Source organism: Carassius gibelio, chromosome A7 (assembly GCF_023724105.1).
Source record: "Carassius gibelio isolate Cgi1373 ecotype wild population from Czech Republic chromosome A7, carGib1.2-hapl.c, whole genome shotgun sequence".
In the NCBI taxonomy this organism is placed as follows: Eukaryota; Metazoa; Chordata; class Actinopteri; order Cypriniformes; family Cyprinidae; genus Carassius; species Carassius gibelio.
The window spans coordinates 16,802,641-16,817,292 of NC_068377.1; the positions used below are offsets into that span (position 1 = coordinate 16,802,641).

Sequence of the window (14,652 nt, forward strand, 5' to 3'; positions counted from 1 at the left end):
TATTTTTAAAGCATATTAATATGGTACAAAGATGTACCTTTTAGCTTTTATACCTTTTTTTTCCTGTGAGTGTTGTATCGATTGTAGCGTCTCCTCATGTCCATTAGTGTACTAGGGGCGAGTGAGTATGTTTTCTGGTCTCTCTCCAGTGTAATCTGAGCATGCTCAGACCGTGCTCACCAAAACAACTGCTGCGGTACTGTGTGAGAATATTTTCACTGCCGAAAAAGCAAAGATCCTCACAGAGCTAAAAAAGATGTGCAAATATAAACAGGGACACACATGTGCACTGAATTTAAACTCAAAACCGTCTGTACAAAGGCACTCAGAAAAGAAACATGAATTGTAAGTAATTATGGGAATTGTAATGCACAATGGTAATTAGACACAAAATCACACATGATTCATGTGATGGCTATCACACTAACACCCTCGGAATGACTCTGACATTATCTTTTGTAACCACACCCGATGCATGAATATTACGTGATGTCTGCCATATGAATGAATGCGTTTTTTTCGTCCTACTGGTTCTAATTATGGCGAGCTGATGAAAGTCTACTTATAAGACGAAGGCGCCTTAATGAACATGAGCGGTAATTAAACAGGCTGGTAACACGACCCTCTCCTGCTGAGGGAGTTTCAATAATGACAGGGGAACGTGGATATGTAAAATGGCCGTCTTTGCCTGCAATTCGTAAAAAAGGATATAATTGGGCGACCGCAGGCTCAAATGATGCCCTTTGCCAACTCCTGACAAAACAGGGATAATTAAGAGCTTGCAGCCTCAGGAGGGGCCTACAGGGGCTGATCTCTGATCAGAAGTGGAGCATTAGAGCAATGAGAGACCTGCTCCTACACTAACACTAACATCACAGAGCACCTATTCAAACTCACAGAGCAGGGTTGGATACAGATTCATGAGGTCATGTTAAAATGAGAACTCTGAACAGTGGGTATATAATTTTAAGAGACAGAGACAGAAAAAAAAAAAAAAAAACTCTCCATAAATCACACTGTATGCCTTGTGATTGAGAGCAACAACACAATAATCAGTCTGTGATTTAGAAACATTTTGACTTAACTTTCTATGAAATGTTAGTTTAGTTGAAAACACTAGAAATCTATTATTCACCTTTCATCCCTCCTTTTTTTTGACCTATAAATTAATAAAATATGACTTGAAGGTTTTATTTTGTGATGCCTCCCAACTTTGTGCGATGAGAAGGAAATTATGAAGGGTTATAGAGCGAGCAATCTCTCGATAATTAACAGGAGGATAAACAAAACATAAATTTGGAAATTGCATTTATTTGGACTACCACTCAAATATGCGTGAACCACGCAATTTTAATTAAAAGATAAATCTATGTGACACTCTGCCTCCGAGTTAATTATTCAGTGTTGTATAATAAAAATAAAGCCTATTAAACATGCCACACACTGTATTTCTTCATTAACAGTAAAACAAGCGTGCATTGGGGATGTTCTAGATTCAAGGGCTGTGTGTTGTGTTTTCACTTGTTTTCCATCATTTTCAGCTCTGGGATATCTTATGTGTTTTCTGGGAGAATTGTAGGGCAAATACACACACACACACACACACACACACACACACAAGTGCATACTGCATTGTATATATTTAAACAGTATGAGGCATTAAGGCATAATTTAATATTTACTGTATGTCAGTGTTAATTTTTTATGATCACATGTTTGCATGTGGCCCGTGTTGATGACTTTGCTGGTCTCAGTGTTACAGGTGATGCTCATTACAGTTTATGAAGGCCATTTGATTTCTTTGGTTCCACAAATCAACAGACTATTTTTCAGTTTCACTATCGCTAAATGTTATAGTCAACAGTAGCAGCCATGAAGAACGTGAATTATTTTAAATGCTTTTACACAAAGCAATTAAATATGTTTTATTAAAAACATTTTGTGAATGTTTAATAAAGTATTTTTTATTACATTTTTATGCATTGGTCTGTGCATCTTTATTCATAATAATTATCAACAAACACTCAGAACTCAAAAGCTCTTACTGTTAAAGGAAGTGTGTATATTCTCATACTTCAAGCCAGATGACCTCAATCAGTTAGATTTGCTTGCACGTTGAAAGTATTTCTAACAACCACAGCTTTCAATACAGTAAACACTGTTTCTAATACATAAATAAATACATTTAAAAACAAAAGAATTCATTAGGAAGCATACAAAAAGACAAATTCAAAAGATCGAGTCGAAGTCATTTAAGAGGTAGAGGTTTTATTGTGTAAAACACTGGATAAAAATTTACTGCTTCAAAAGAGATTAAAACTTCTAAACAGCAGAAAGAAAACAGCCTTTGCTGAAATAAAACGACTTCTTGATAGTTCATCAGAATACTTCTTGTCTCTTCTTTTGCCAAACAGATGTATAACAATAAATAATGACTAGGAATAATCCTTATATACAATAACAAGTCATCTACTTGTTAAAAGCATATACATCGCAATATTATCCCCTAGCCTCATATGCACCTCCTTTAAAATAGCAATATTATTCATTTAGGAATGTTGGACATTATAATGTTCCCGATCACATACTGTAGAATATTATAGAGAAAGAAAACTGACATGGTTTCCTTTGTTTTGTTTTGTTGTTGTTGTTGTTGTTGTTTTTCAAGATGCACAATATTGTAGAGCTCTAAAATATGCAAGTGACTATACCATTAAAATTATATGGTTACAGTTTATTTTGGAGGAATAATGTTGGATTCTCTCTCTCTCTCTCAATAGTAGGGGAAGTAACACATTAGCACCTCAACTTACAATCACAATGGGACTTACAATCACAATACAAAAAAATGGCAAGGAATACTAATAAAAAAAAAAACTATAATAGTAATAATACAAAAAAGTGGTGTCACTAAAAGAATTATTGCCTGTCTCAGAGCTCCAAACATGATCCATTAGTACATATTAGTGGAAAAAGCAAAGAAGAAGTGCTATGAATGGAATTTTTTTTTTTTTTTTTTTTTACGTTTATTTACTATAATATACTCGGAGTGTGCATACGTGCATACATACAAGAAGAGCAAGCGACTGACAGTCACCAGAAAACAGCAGTGCGTTGAAACCTCTAAAGCTCAATGAAGTCACAAAGCATGTCTTTAATTTCCAAACGCTTATAGCCTTATAGAGCTTATTTAAATAGTAGTATTAAATTTATCAACTTGATTTAAGGCGGTGAGAAATATCCTAATAAAAATAAAAAGAAGAAAACAACAAAGAACGGGAAAAAAATTAAATAAAATTAATAATAACTTTATTTGGTTATGGTGAATTAAAGAATCCTACACTCTAAAAAACGCTGGGTTGTTTTTTCAACCCAACTGCTGGGTTGAGGCCGTTGGATAGGACTTTGGGATGTTTTAACCCAAGTTTGGGTTGAAAATAACTTTCTTTTTTAACCCAGCGGGGTGGGTTGAGGACGCGGACGTGAAGGAGAGCACGCACGTCACGTCAAAATCGTACGTCTCCAGTGCGAGCAGCCGCCATTTTCTCAGCGTGATAGAAGCGAGAAGCGATTGAAAGACAATGGTAAGTAACGTTAAATATTCAAAATGTAAAGTTGTCTTTTATTGTTTACCCGTTTGTATGAAAGGCGGAAGGTTTTTATGAAAGGCGGAAACAAAGGAGCTTAACGTTATATATATATATATATATATAAAAAAAACGGACGCGGTTTTCGCCTCGGACACGGAGGTCTTAACTGCCTCATGTAACGTTACTGAACGGAGGATGTACTTTTAATGTATTTTGTAATGTCTAATGTCTGTGAATGTATTTTGTCATATTTACATAAGATTTTACATTATCTGTTCTCTTTGAGACGTTAACAGACGGTTATGGTCACGGTTACGCTCATGTGAATATGTTTTTTTTTTCGCGGTTAAACTGAATGTATGTTTGTCTCCTAAAGGAAACGGCATTGTGTAGTAAAGACTAGCATAATTATTTTGAGGCTGTTGAAGTGGTAACTGTTAAAAGTATGTTTTACATGTAATATTTCAGACTTCCTTCCTCCTTGCCAGAGTCCTCGCGCTGAGAGTTAAAGACACAGAAGCTGTTTGTGTGAGGAGTCACAGACCTGTGTGAGGATGAGGAGGAGGTGTTCTTCTGAAGAGAGGGACAGACGGTTTAAGGAGAGTAAACTTCAGAATAACATCAAGTTATCTTTATTTTTACTAAGACTAAAATAATGTGTGTGTTTTTTTTAGATGTTGAAATCCAGAGACAAGATAACTTCTTTCTTTTGAGACTGATGTAAGTTAAATTATTATTACTTTTTTTTTAGAAAAAAAGTGTGTTGTGTCCTGCCTGTTAACTTCACATTTTGATGCAAAAACAGTGTGATTTTATATATGTATGTATGTATATGTTAGTATTTTATTGAAACCATTGATGTCCCTCTTTGCAGAACTCAAACTAACTGGAGTTAAGGACACAGAAGTCTGCTTGTGTGAGGAGGAGGTGGTTTTCTCAGCTTCTTCTGAAGAGAGGGAAAGATCGTATAAGGCAAGTAAACTTCATAATTTCATGTTATCAGTTGTTGTTTTTTTACTAAGAGTAAAATAATGTTTGTTTTTTGTTTTTGTAGATGTTAAAAGCAAGAGACATGGGAGAGCATCATTCCTTTGAGATTTTATGTAAGTTATTTTTAGAAAATACATTTTTCTGTTGTCTCCTGCCAGTTTACTTCACATTTTGATGCAACAACAGTGTGATTACGTGCTCATTTCATTAAGACCATTGATGTCTGTGTTTTTTATTGCAGAACTCAAACCAACTTTGGAGTTGTCTGATTTGGAGAGTCATTATTCTTGGTCTTCGCTCTTAGAGGTAAAGTTCACACAAAAAATCATTTACTTGCCCTCAAGTCATTCCAAACCTATAAGATTTTTGTCTGTCTTTAGAACATAAATTAATATATTTTTAGTTTTCTCATAATATTTGTTAATCCATTTATAGTTTAGATAATCAGTATTTTCAAGCTTCATAAATATAGAGTTATTGTAGGAGTAAATTCTGATATTTATATATGAATACATCTTAAATTATATGATAGCAAACATGTATGTTCAAAATAAAATACTGGTCTCCCAGACCAGCAATGGAGGACACAAAAAGAGAATATTAAATATATTCATACGTTTTCCAAAAAATTAGCAGATTTTGTATGAGTCTGGAAAAACATGAGGAGAGTAAATTATAAACATTTTAATTATTTGGTGAACTAACGGTTTGAAGAGCAGCCCTCCATGTACGTGAATATTGTGAGGTATGTGAATGTCATGACTGTTTTAATGTTTCAGTAAAGAAGCTTTCTGAAAGCAATGTTTATTCAAACAGTATTGCATGTCCTCACACTAGTGCTGCCATTATAGCATTCTGGAGCGCTGTGGTGGACTGAGACATTAAACAACCGCACAAAGTGTTGAAACTTTAAAACCGATTATTTACCTATCCTTACGGATGTGAATACACCTCTACCTGAAAATGGATAGTTTAATTAAATGTGTAATTTTTTCAAATGTGTTTCTCTTAGGCCACTGATGAAGAGCAGGCGGTGACTGGGATGAATGCTGGTCAGAGAGGAGAATCTTCTTTCCCCTAAACAGCAGTGGTTTTAAAGGAGGACGCTGCCCTGGATGATGTAGATGTCACATGCTGTGCTGATGGGGTTTCTTCATGATTACATCAGTTATGCTAAAGAGATCATGAAAATTGACTGTGATGCATGATCTGTATTCATGGACTATGAAACAAACTGTAAGTGTATAATTTGTTAAAAAAAAAGTTAAATGCTTTTTCTGTGTTGTTTAGTAGAAGAGTTTACACTCTGTCATTCATACACCTGCTCACATTCTTTCACACACACACACACGCGTCTGTTAAATGTTATAATATCAAAGTTAATGTTGTGATTTATTTGTGTACTGTCATGCCAGAATAGTTGGAAAAAAAACCTAACTAATTGTAAATTTATTGTATGTGTTTTCGTATATTTTTATACAATATATACAATTGAACAAAGTCCAATTTAATCTTAAGTTATATTCATCAAATGTTCAATGCTTTGTTTATGAACTCTGTAGTTGTTAATGCCATCCTTTTCTGCATTTCTTCCAACATGTTACTTTTTGACTTTTCTCTTGTTTTTAATAAATATTTTCCTTTTGGTAATTATTATTTGTGTGTAAAAGTGATATTTAAAATGAACAACATTTGTAGGTTTAATGCCTAGCTCAATTTGGGTTAATTTTAACGTAGAAATGCATTGTTTCCCCACATGGCTGCACTCTGCGAGTTTATTTTCTGCCAGCAGGAGGCGCTAAGAGCGAGAGAGGTAGGTTTCTCCGGTAACGGCTGCAGAGCGGCGGTGAGCTCACAAACGCTGCCTTATCAAGCACATGCGAAATGATATCGAACATTTTCTAAATGCAGTAGTTTTCCTTCTGAAATACAGTGATAAAAAAACACCCGCTCTGTTTTTTTAAACCCTGCAATATAGTCATTTTAAACTATAAAAAAGGCAACCCAGCAGGCTGGGTTAAATATGATAACCCAACTGGTTGGGTTAAAACAACCCAGCGCTGGGTTCGTCCCTTTTTGACCCAGCGCTGGGTTGTCAAAATAACCCAAATTGGGTTGTTTTCAACCCAGCAGTTTTTAGAGTGTAACTTGGAACCGTAAAGTTAGTTTGAACTTTGTGCATCTGTGTGCACCACTCTTAGACCACTTCTATCACGTTTTTTTCAACCTCTTTCTATCTTTCATTCTTTTTCTGTTGATATGTTGTGGTCTTAGGGCTGTGATAAGGGTTTATGTTTTTATTTACTGCTTAGTGAGGAGTGTGGCGGGTATTTGTGAGTCCTCTAAACTCCTCTTGGTGTGAATAGAGCAGCCGTAAGGCCCTGGGGTTTAAGTGCTGAGCTTCCCTGTGCTGAGCGGAAAGATATTGACTTTCTTAAAGTCTGGATCATTTCTGTTTATCACAAAACATTAATATCAACCAACCCCCCCACCCATGCATCTCTAAACCCTCTGCCATACTTATTTACCTTCTAACCTCTGCTAGCCTTCAATGGAAGTTGATGTACTTTATTTTGTTCTTTAAGAGGCTTGATTTCATTGGCTCCAAACTGCCTGCGTTGTTAATCTCTTTTAGTAGAGGAAGATTCAGGACAACAAATACACAAAAAAAAAAAAAAAAAAACTTGGGCCATGGTGATGCATATTCAAACATAAAAAATAAAATAAAATAAAAGATCAAGTTTACATTACAGACTGGTAGTGGAGAAGTGATTATCTATTTACTTCATATCTACAGGCCCTTCATAGTGCTACTTTTTCGGGAGGTCCATAAAGAAGGTAGTCCCACTGTGGTTTAATAAACACCACAAAAGAGCTATGGTTCCTTCATATCATTTCCAAGTTACGTTTAACAAATAACATTCAGACTCTTGGTAACACACAATCAATGTTTGCCCAATGTCCATCAGTTCGAAGAGAAGCAGCACCTGTTCAAGAACAACACAATTACTTTTCCGTTAAGAAGCGTTAAGAATGGAAATAAAGCACATTTAATGTGACTCCGCCATTCTGTTGTGTCACTTTAACTACACAACAATGAAAAAGAAAGGAGGGGGATATCCAATGGGAGAAAGACAAGAAAGGAGGGAGGAGGGGAATGAAAGAGACTGAAGTGCTACCAGTCGTCAGAAAGGTCTGAAGCTGACCCTCCTGCCGCCAGGTTGTAGAGGCTAAGGTTTCTCTTGACGTTTTCTGAAAGGGTGAGGAGAGGGGAAATTTGGAGGGAATGGTGGTTATATATTCCCACGGTTATAGACGTAGTTCTGGATGGAGTTGAATTGATTTTCACTGTGATGACAGCTCCAGTCAGGCTGGCACCAGATGCCCAACCCCCCCATTTCACCATCCACATCCCTCCGTCCGCTCGCTCCATCCCTGTGCTTCAATGGCGCTTGGCAAATGGCCACTGGAGGTGTCATGTTCTTAAAGGGTGTTCTCAACAGCTCCCCTTCATATTTCTTTTCCTTGCAACTGTCGCAAAATCATTGGCACGGATCATTTTTCTGATAAAAGCATTATTTTTGGGACAAAAGATACTCTGAAGAATTTAATGACAGTCTTTTTTTTTAACCTTGTCATTTTTTTCCCCTCTTCAGTAATGTATCTTTAATGCTCAATTCAGGCAACTCAAATAAGAGCCATGTATTTAGTTTCAGACTCATCAGAAATAGGGTTCAGGTTTCTCTACTTCATTATCTCTATCCTGTGCTTCACAGAATAGTGCTGAGGCTGAAGTGTTTTGATTTGGGAGTTTATGACCCCCAACTCAACCAGTTTTTTTTTTTTTTTGGGGGGGGGGGGGGGGGGGGGGGATTGGGGGGGGGGGGGGGTTGAATTTCTTTTCTTTTTTTTCTTTTTACAATGATGTAATGGGAATGATTGTAGGAGGTGGTATCATTATCACTTCAAACCCCTGAAATCCCACAGAATCTCTGGATTGAGTTTTATGCCGCTTCACTCAAGAGAGAAGGAAGTATCCCCAGAAAAAGCTTCTCCTGTGTTCACCTGGCCAGACGTGGGAAGATTCCCATCCTCTGAGTTCCCGGAGACATCCGAGTCTATGCGGGAGCGTTTGAAGCGCCGATCTGGATACTGGCTGTTGTCAAAGGGCATGCGGTGAACACACAGCACGTGGGTCTTCAGGTTACCTTTCTGAGAGGCACTGTATGGGCAATAGCTGCACTGGAATGGCCTCTGACCTACATGACCAAGGAAAGGAAATGACAACATTATTGTCCAGCACAACGTCAGTGATGATTGTTACACATGTCATACACTTTATATCCAAATAATTCAACATGCTATGGCTGATTTCAATCAGAGGGCCTGGATAATTCTTGTGTGTAGTATCTGGTTACAATCACCACAAGATGGACGTTTAATCATCTGATTCATCAGTATGCATCACAAGCATTTCCTTGCTTCATCCATGAACAATCTCTGCTGTTCAGATGTAGACATTTTCTTTGTGCAGTTTCCTACAGAAGTTTGAAAGTTCCCTTTTCAGTTTAGAACAAGTACAACTGTTTAAGAGATTGGATCTGATCATCAGTGCATTGTACACAATGGCCCTTAATAGCCCACACAGGTCTTTTTGAGGAATGCAAATTATGTGCCTATCATATCTGGCTCGCTTATCAGGCCCATCCACTTAGAGCAAAGCCAGGCACTTTTAGCTACGCACTACTTTGGAACATTAATAACAGTACATTTGCTCTCCATTTTTCTCAATTCAATTTGAAAAGCACTAAATCAAATTAACATGGAGGTTTAAAATAGCAGCCGCGATGGTGCGGAGAATGTAAAGCGGCTGCATTAAAGGTGAAGCCATGACGCAACGTGAAAAATGTAAGCATCCTTAAATTAAGTGAGTACTGTCATCTGCTTGTATATGTATGTGTTACAAAAAAAATAAAAATAAAAAAATAAAAATGAAGGATTTATAAGCACTTTGTGAATGACTTTTCAGTCTCAACGGCTTTTGAATACTACAGCATCTGCTGAGGCCTCGCTACAAAGGGGATTGCAACAAGTTTTAGAGCTTCCCATGTTCCAGCTGTCTGATAAGCAATCCGGTAACACACCACCTCGGCCGTTTCATTCATACGCACTTTAATTTCTCACTCCCTTACATTGCTTTACTAAGTCTGAGAGGCAGCATATTCTCATGCCACATTATAGTGAACTAGCATCACAAAGTGTAAGTCCGCTTTCTTTCTCTTTTCTTCTCTTCATACTTGTCTATTTTCCTGAAGCAGGAAATGTTTAGGCAAACGCTAAAGGGAGTTGTCACAGATTGGTCCAACTGGCTAGAGAATGGAGTGATTTTCAATCAATTTTCAGGATAAACAGAAAGAGAAAGAGGAATATGGAGAGAAGAACATAATGTGGACTGTGGCCATGACAGGACCACAGGTAAATGATAAACAGAGTTCGGAAAGAAACACAAAAGAAGAAAGCCTATTGACATGTAACCCCCATCACAGCTCTTCGTATCCATCCAGAAAGCTTCCCTTTTCAAAGTGAGATAATACAGCCCCTTCAGGGTGCTATTTGGTGGTCAAAATAATTGGCAACAATGAATCAGTTTTTCAAGGGGTGTTCTGTGGCAGAGCACATTTTTCTTATATCAAGAAGGCCTTCTCAAAATTTTCCCATAATAGTTGCGGGCAATTTTGGCTCGTTGCTGCAAGATCCTAAATGCCAAGAGAAGAAGGGGCAGAGCTGGAGATTTTATGTACAAAAATTACAGTGTGTCATTCCTATCTCCTTTTCTTACTTTAGTGCACTCTAAAACATACACACAATATTAAAAATATTATAGCATTATAACATAAAAAATCAACTTGTAATTCAATCTTAATTAAAATCTAAAAACAAAAATTGTGATGCTGTTATAATTCATAGTATCGGTGAAGGTGTGTGTATGTGAAGCATAACCACAGTGATGGCATCTTTCTTTTTCTTTCTTGTTAGTTTTCTTTCTTTCTTTGATCTTTTCAAAGCTCTCCAGTGATTCACATCTACTGCAATGGCGTTGCCAAGTGATATGAACTAGTATTAAGAATTGTATTCCTCCATTCTCTTTCTCACCAGTATGTGTCAATCCTTTCCACATTCTTATGTTTTCCGCTCTGTTTCCTGAAACTGTGAGTCCCATGTGAGTAAAAATTCCGACGTACTTGTTACCAATGGCCAATAAATGTTTTGATTGTTGTCTGGCCAAAAAACACACCAGAACATTTGTACCTCTGTTTGTACTAAGCTTGGTAAAACAACATATGGAAATGACAGTTGATTTAAATCTTTTCCCTCCTTTTTTCATACCCATTTCCATCACTTTCTAACACTGTCTCATAACAGAGAGAGAAATAGTTCTATTATTTTCAGCAGTAAGTCATTATCACGCCTGCCTAATTAACCCCTGAAGGCCTCATATGTGGAGATCAGAGGGCGAAAGAGAGGTGGGATAACTGATGAATACACCCACTTCCTGCAAATTCCCCAATATCACTCCATCATTGCCCTTCCTGCCGTCCATCATTCCAAAAATAAAAACAGAACAAAAATAAATAATCATTTATTCAATCAGTTGACTAATGTTTTCCTTTCCTAGATACACTTTCTTAACTGCTATTGTAGAGAGTCAGTATATGTTTAATCTTCATGGTCTCTGAAGACATGTCTAATGCCCCCTCTTGTGGCTCCTCCTGTTCTTGCTGCTCTGGAAATATGGTCTTTTTCATTCTCCTTTTCTTATCTGATCATGCACGCACACACATACGTTCTAAAAAACAACAAGATGCGTTTGAACAGTATGCTTGTGGTATGTAAGCAAGCAGACACAAGCTCCTCCACACACGCTCACACAGATATGGAGGTGCTTTGGCATGTAATCAAAATCAGTCTTATATAAATTGCATCCGATGCCAGAGCTACCATCTGTGAAAGAGGGCTGCCTCTCACCTCTGTCTGTCTGTGAGAAGTCACCCTCTCCAACGCTCAGCAGCAATGATTGCAAAGTGTATGTGTGTGTGACAGAGAAAGAGCGGGAGAAGGGTGTTGAGGAGGAAAAATGATTCATTTGCAGAATGCTTGTGATTTGCTCGTATATTATTATAACAGCTCATCAGCACATGACAAATCCCTTGCCCCACGCAGCAGAAAGAACCTGCAGGGCTTCAGCACTTTTACTGTGTGTGTGTTTACACACCCAAAGCATGTGTCCCTGTGTATGTACGGCATGTCTTTGAAAAAAAGAATACGTCATGAGCATGTCATGAATGTTTTTTTTCTGTATTTGTGTGGCTTCGTGTGAGGGGGAAACTGCATATATAGCGTGTTGGGATGTTTGTGTGTGTGTGTGTGTGTGTGTGTGTGTGTGTGTGTATGGGCTGGCACCTGACAGACTGCAGAGCCTCTAATGACTTCAGATGCTCACTGTGAGAAACTCAAATCTGAGAACAAGCGAGATAGGAATACTGAAGGAGAGAGAGATGTCCGCCCTACGTGTAATTAAGGGTTTAAACACTCATTTCACACTGCAGATACGAACAAGGTCACCTGAGTTAAACACTTCCACTCTGTGTCAGTCTCACACAAGCAAGAGTGTGTCATGGTATTTACAACAAGAATACGTGTTATATTTGTTTTATAGAACAGGTCAACAAACAGATGGTTAAAACTGAGTTACTGAATATTTTTTTTTTTTTTTTTTTTTTTTACGGCTCTGTGCAGCAAGTGTTGGATATCCATTTGCTTTTTAAACTTTCCTTCCGTGTGTGTCTGTGTTTCAGTGTCACCTATATGGAAGAGATGGAAAAGACAAAGTAAAACAGAGGGAGTGTGTGTCAGGGGAGAACGCAAGCCACAGAAGGTGTAAGCAGTAAAAAGTGATGTACCATCTGTCGGCCAGTAATAACCTGCGTGTTGTAAAGGCTGAGAGATTACTCAGCAAAGAGAGCATCCAAACACCAAAATCCCTCCGCAACGTTAGTGTGCCACGCACTACCTCTCCCCACCTGCTCCCAAAACCCCACTGAGGAAGATTCCACACTAAACCCGACATCGCACATTCAGATCCACTCGCTCTGATACATTAAACGCAAAACAGGCAGAGGACAGGACAATGGCATCAAGCTGAATATCTTTTATCTCAGTTGTATCTACTGTATAGTTAGGATTTATCATTATAAACTTCAAATGCATTCACATAAAAGAGATTTCCACACAGAAACAAGGAACAGTTTGGACTGTTAATGAGTGCCTAGTCAAAATATTTCTCAGACAGAAAAGAAAAGCTATGAGCAGCAAATGCAGCTCTAATGGAAATCGGTTCATAGTTTGGAGAACTGATGCTGTAGTTTGGCTCTCTAGGGACGGAAAAACTTGGATTTAGCGTTGTGGGTGTATGTATCAAAAGCAATCTCTAAAAGCTCCACCGGGGGAAGCAGCTCCCATGTTAAACACTGAACTAGATTACAAACTGCTGCAGCAGACGTACCTCTTAATACACTCTCTGTTTCTCAGCTATACATTTCCCAGTCTGCCTGCCACTATATCTCTTTTCAATCTTCCTTACTTGGCTTCATTTCTCTCTTTTCTGAACAAATGGAATTCTTTGATGCGTTCCAGAGCATTTCGTTTTGTTTTTCCACATGGACATGTCTGAGTAAATGTGCGCAGAAAGTTCCAGGGAAGGATTTTTGGGATAATATACCACTTCCTTCACTGACAGTGCATGGGAGGTGCTGGCAAAGGCCTGCATGGAGTCCCGCGATTGGTCAAGAGTTAGAAAGGCTCATGGGTAAAAGGCCGTATATACATCATGTGATGAGAGCGATGTGTCAGGCAGTCTCAGCAGGACTGTGTCTGTGTGGCCAGGGGAGGAAGAGTTCATGAGTACTCATCTGCAGTACTGCTCACTCCTCTCTTTCTCTCGCTCCCTACAGAGCATATTGCTGCACTTTCTAGAGCTGAGCTGTCATGGCAGACACATAATAAATGTCTATGAGTAAGTGAGTGTGTGCCATGTGTGTGTTTGTGCAAAGGAGAGAGAAAAGAGACCATCTCGCACCTTACTAGCTCACTCTGAAAGTGGTCATATTGAATAAAAAAGCATAATTGCCCCTTAAAGAAAAGGAATGTGGCATGGCTGAGTTAAGGGATTGTGACTCTGATATGTACAGCAAGGATAATAATAGCCTTCAATATATGGAACATTGTTAATAACTTTAAAAGCTTAAAAATGGAATCCTCTAATTCCGCCCAAAATAAAAGACCAATTCAGTATATTTTTAAAGAAGGAATACAGATTAGAAGTAAAAATGTCTTGCTTGTGTAATTTAAGTTGGCTGTTATTTCAACAACAGTCATCCTTTAAAAATGTACACTTGCTTTTGTGTTGTTTGGGAGCCCGATTTGAATGTCTTTAAATAAAGATCATGTATTTATGAAAATAAACAAATAGAAAAGTATATCTAATGCTTAATAATAACTAATTTTCATTCTTTGAAATGTATTAATATATCTACTTGTTTCAAATTCAGTATTCATTTCAGAATATTGTGTGATTTCTGACCTGCATTAATGCTCATATTCATTATTTTTAAATCTGAGAATGTGTTGTATGTTACTTTATTTAATTATTTACATTAAATAGCTTTTTCATTTGTTTATATTCATCACATACTGTACCACAATTACAAATAAACAGCATGGAACATCAGCCTTTGTGTACAACTAATTTAATTGAACCAAAATAGATGTAATCAACAAAGGAAATGACAGCAGCAATGTCAAAGCTAAGCCATTGCTAAATCATTTATAAATAAATGAGCAAAACCCCCAAACCTGTTAAAATGAGCTTTCCTCTCATATCATAGTATTATATATATATTATATATATTATATATATAATGCATGAAAAAATACAATAATCACAGAAATGTGACTAAATGCACTAAACAAACAAAAAAGAGACTAATAATAGAGGAATACAGATATTGAGCTT

General features: G+C 37.4%; 1 protein-coding gene and 2 long non-coding RNA genes across 6 annotated transcripts in view; 1 reads left to right on the forward strand and 2 right to left on the reverse strand.

The window, feature by feature from the left end:
• Positions 1–2,248: 2,248 nt before the first annotated feature.
• LOC128016677 (uncharacterized) lies at positions 2,249–8,414 on the reverse strand. The gene is made up of 2 exons (XR_008184242.1): positions 6,729–8,414; positions 2,249–3,342 (listed from the first exon to the last, which is right to left on the reverse strand). It is a non-coding gene; the product is annotated as an uncharacterized LOC128016677 (long non-coding RNA).
• Positions 4,643–6,146, forward strand: LOC128016676 (uncharacterized). The gene is made up of 3 exons (XR_008184241.1): positions 4,643–4,693; positions 4,822–4,886; positions 5,593–6,146. It is a non-coding gene; the product is annotated as an uncharacterized LOC128016676 (long non-coding RNA).
• Positions 8,415–8,486: 72 nt separating the features above from the next.
• Positions 8,487–14,652, reverse strand: part of LOC128016678 (zinc finger protein 536) — a 175,171-nt gene continuing 169,005 nt past the window's right edge. For all 4 annotated transcript variants that reach the window (XM_052601365.1, XM_052601367.1, XM_052601368.1 and 1 more), the window contains one exon: positions 8,487–8,839. In XM_052601365.1, the coding sequence (XP_052457325.1) occupies positions 8,595–8,839 (245 nt within the window). In that variant the 3' untranslated portion in view covers positions 8,487–8,594. The remainder of the gene's footprint in view (positions 8,840–14,652) is intronic.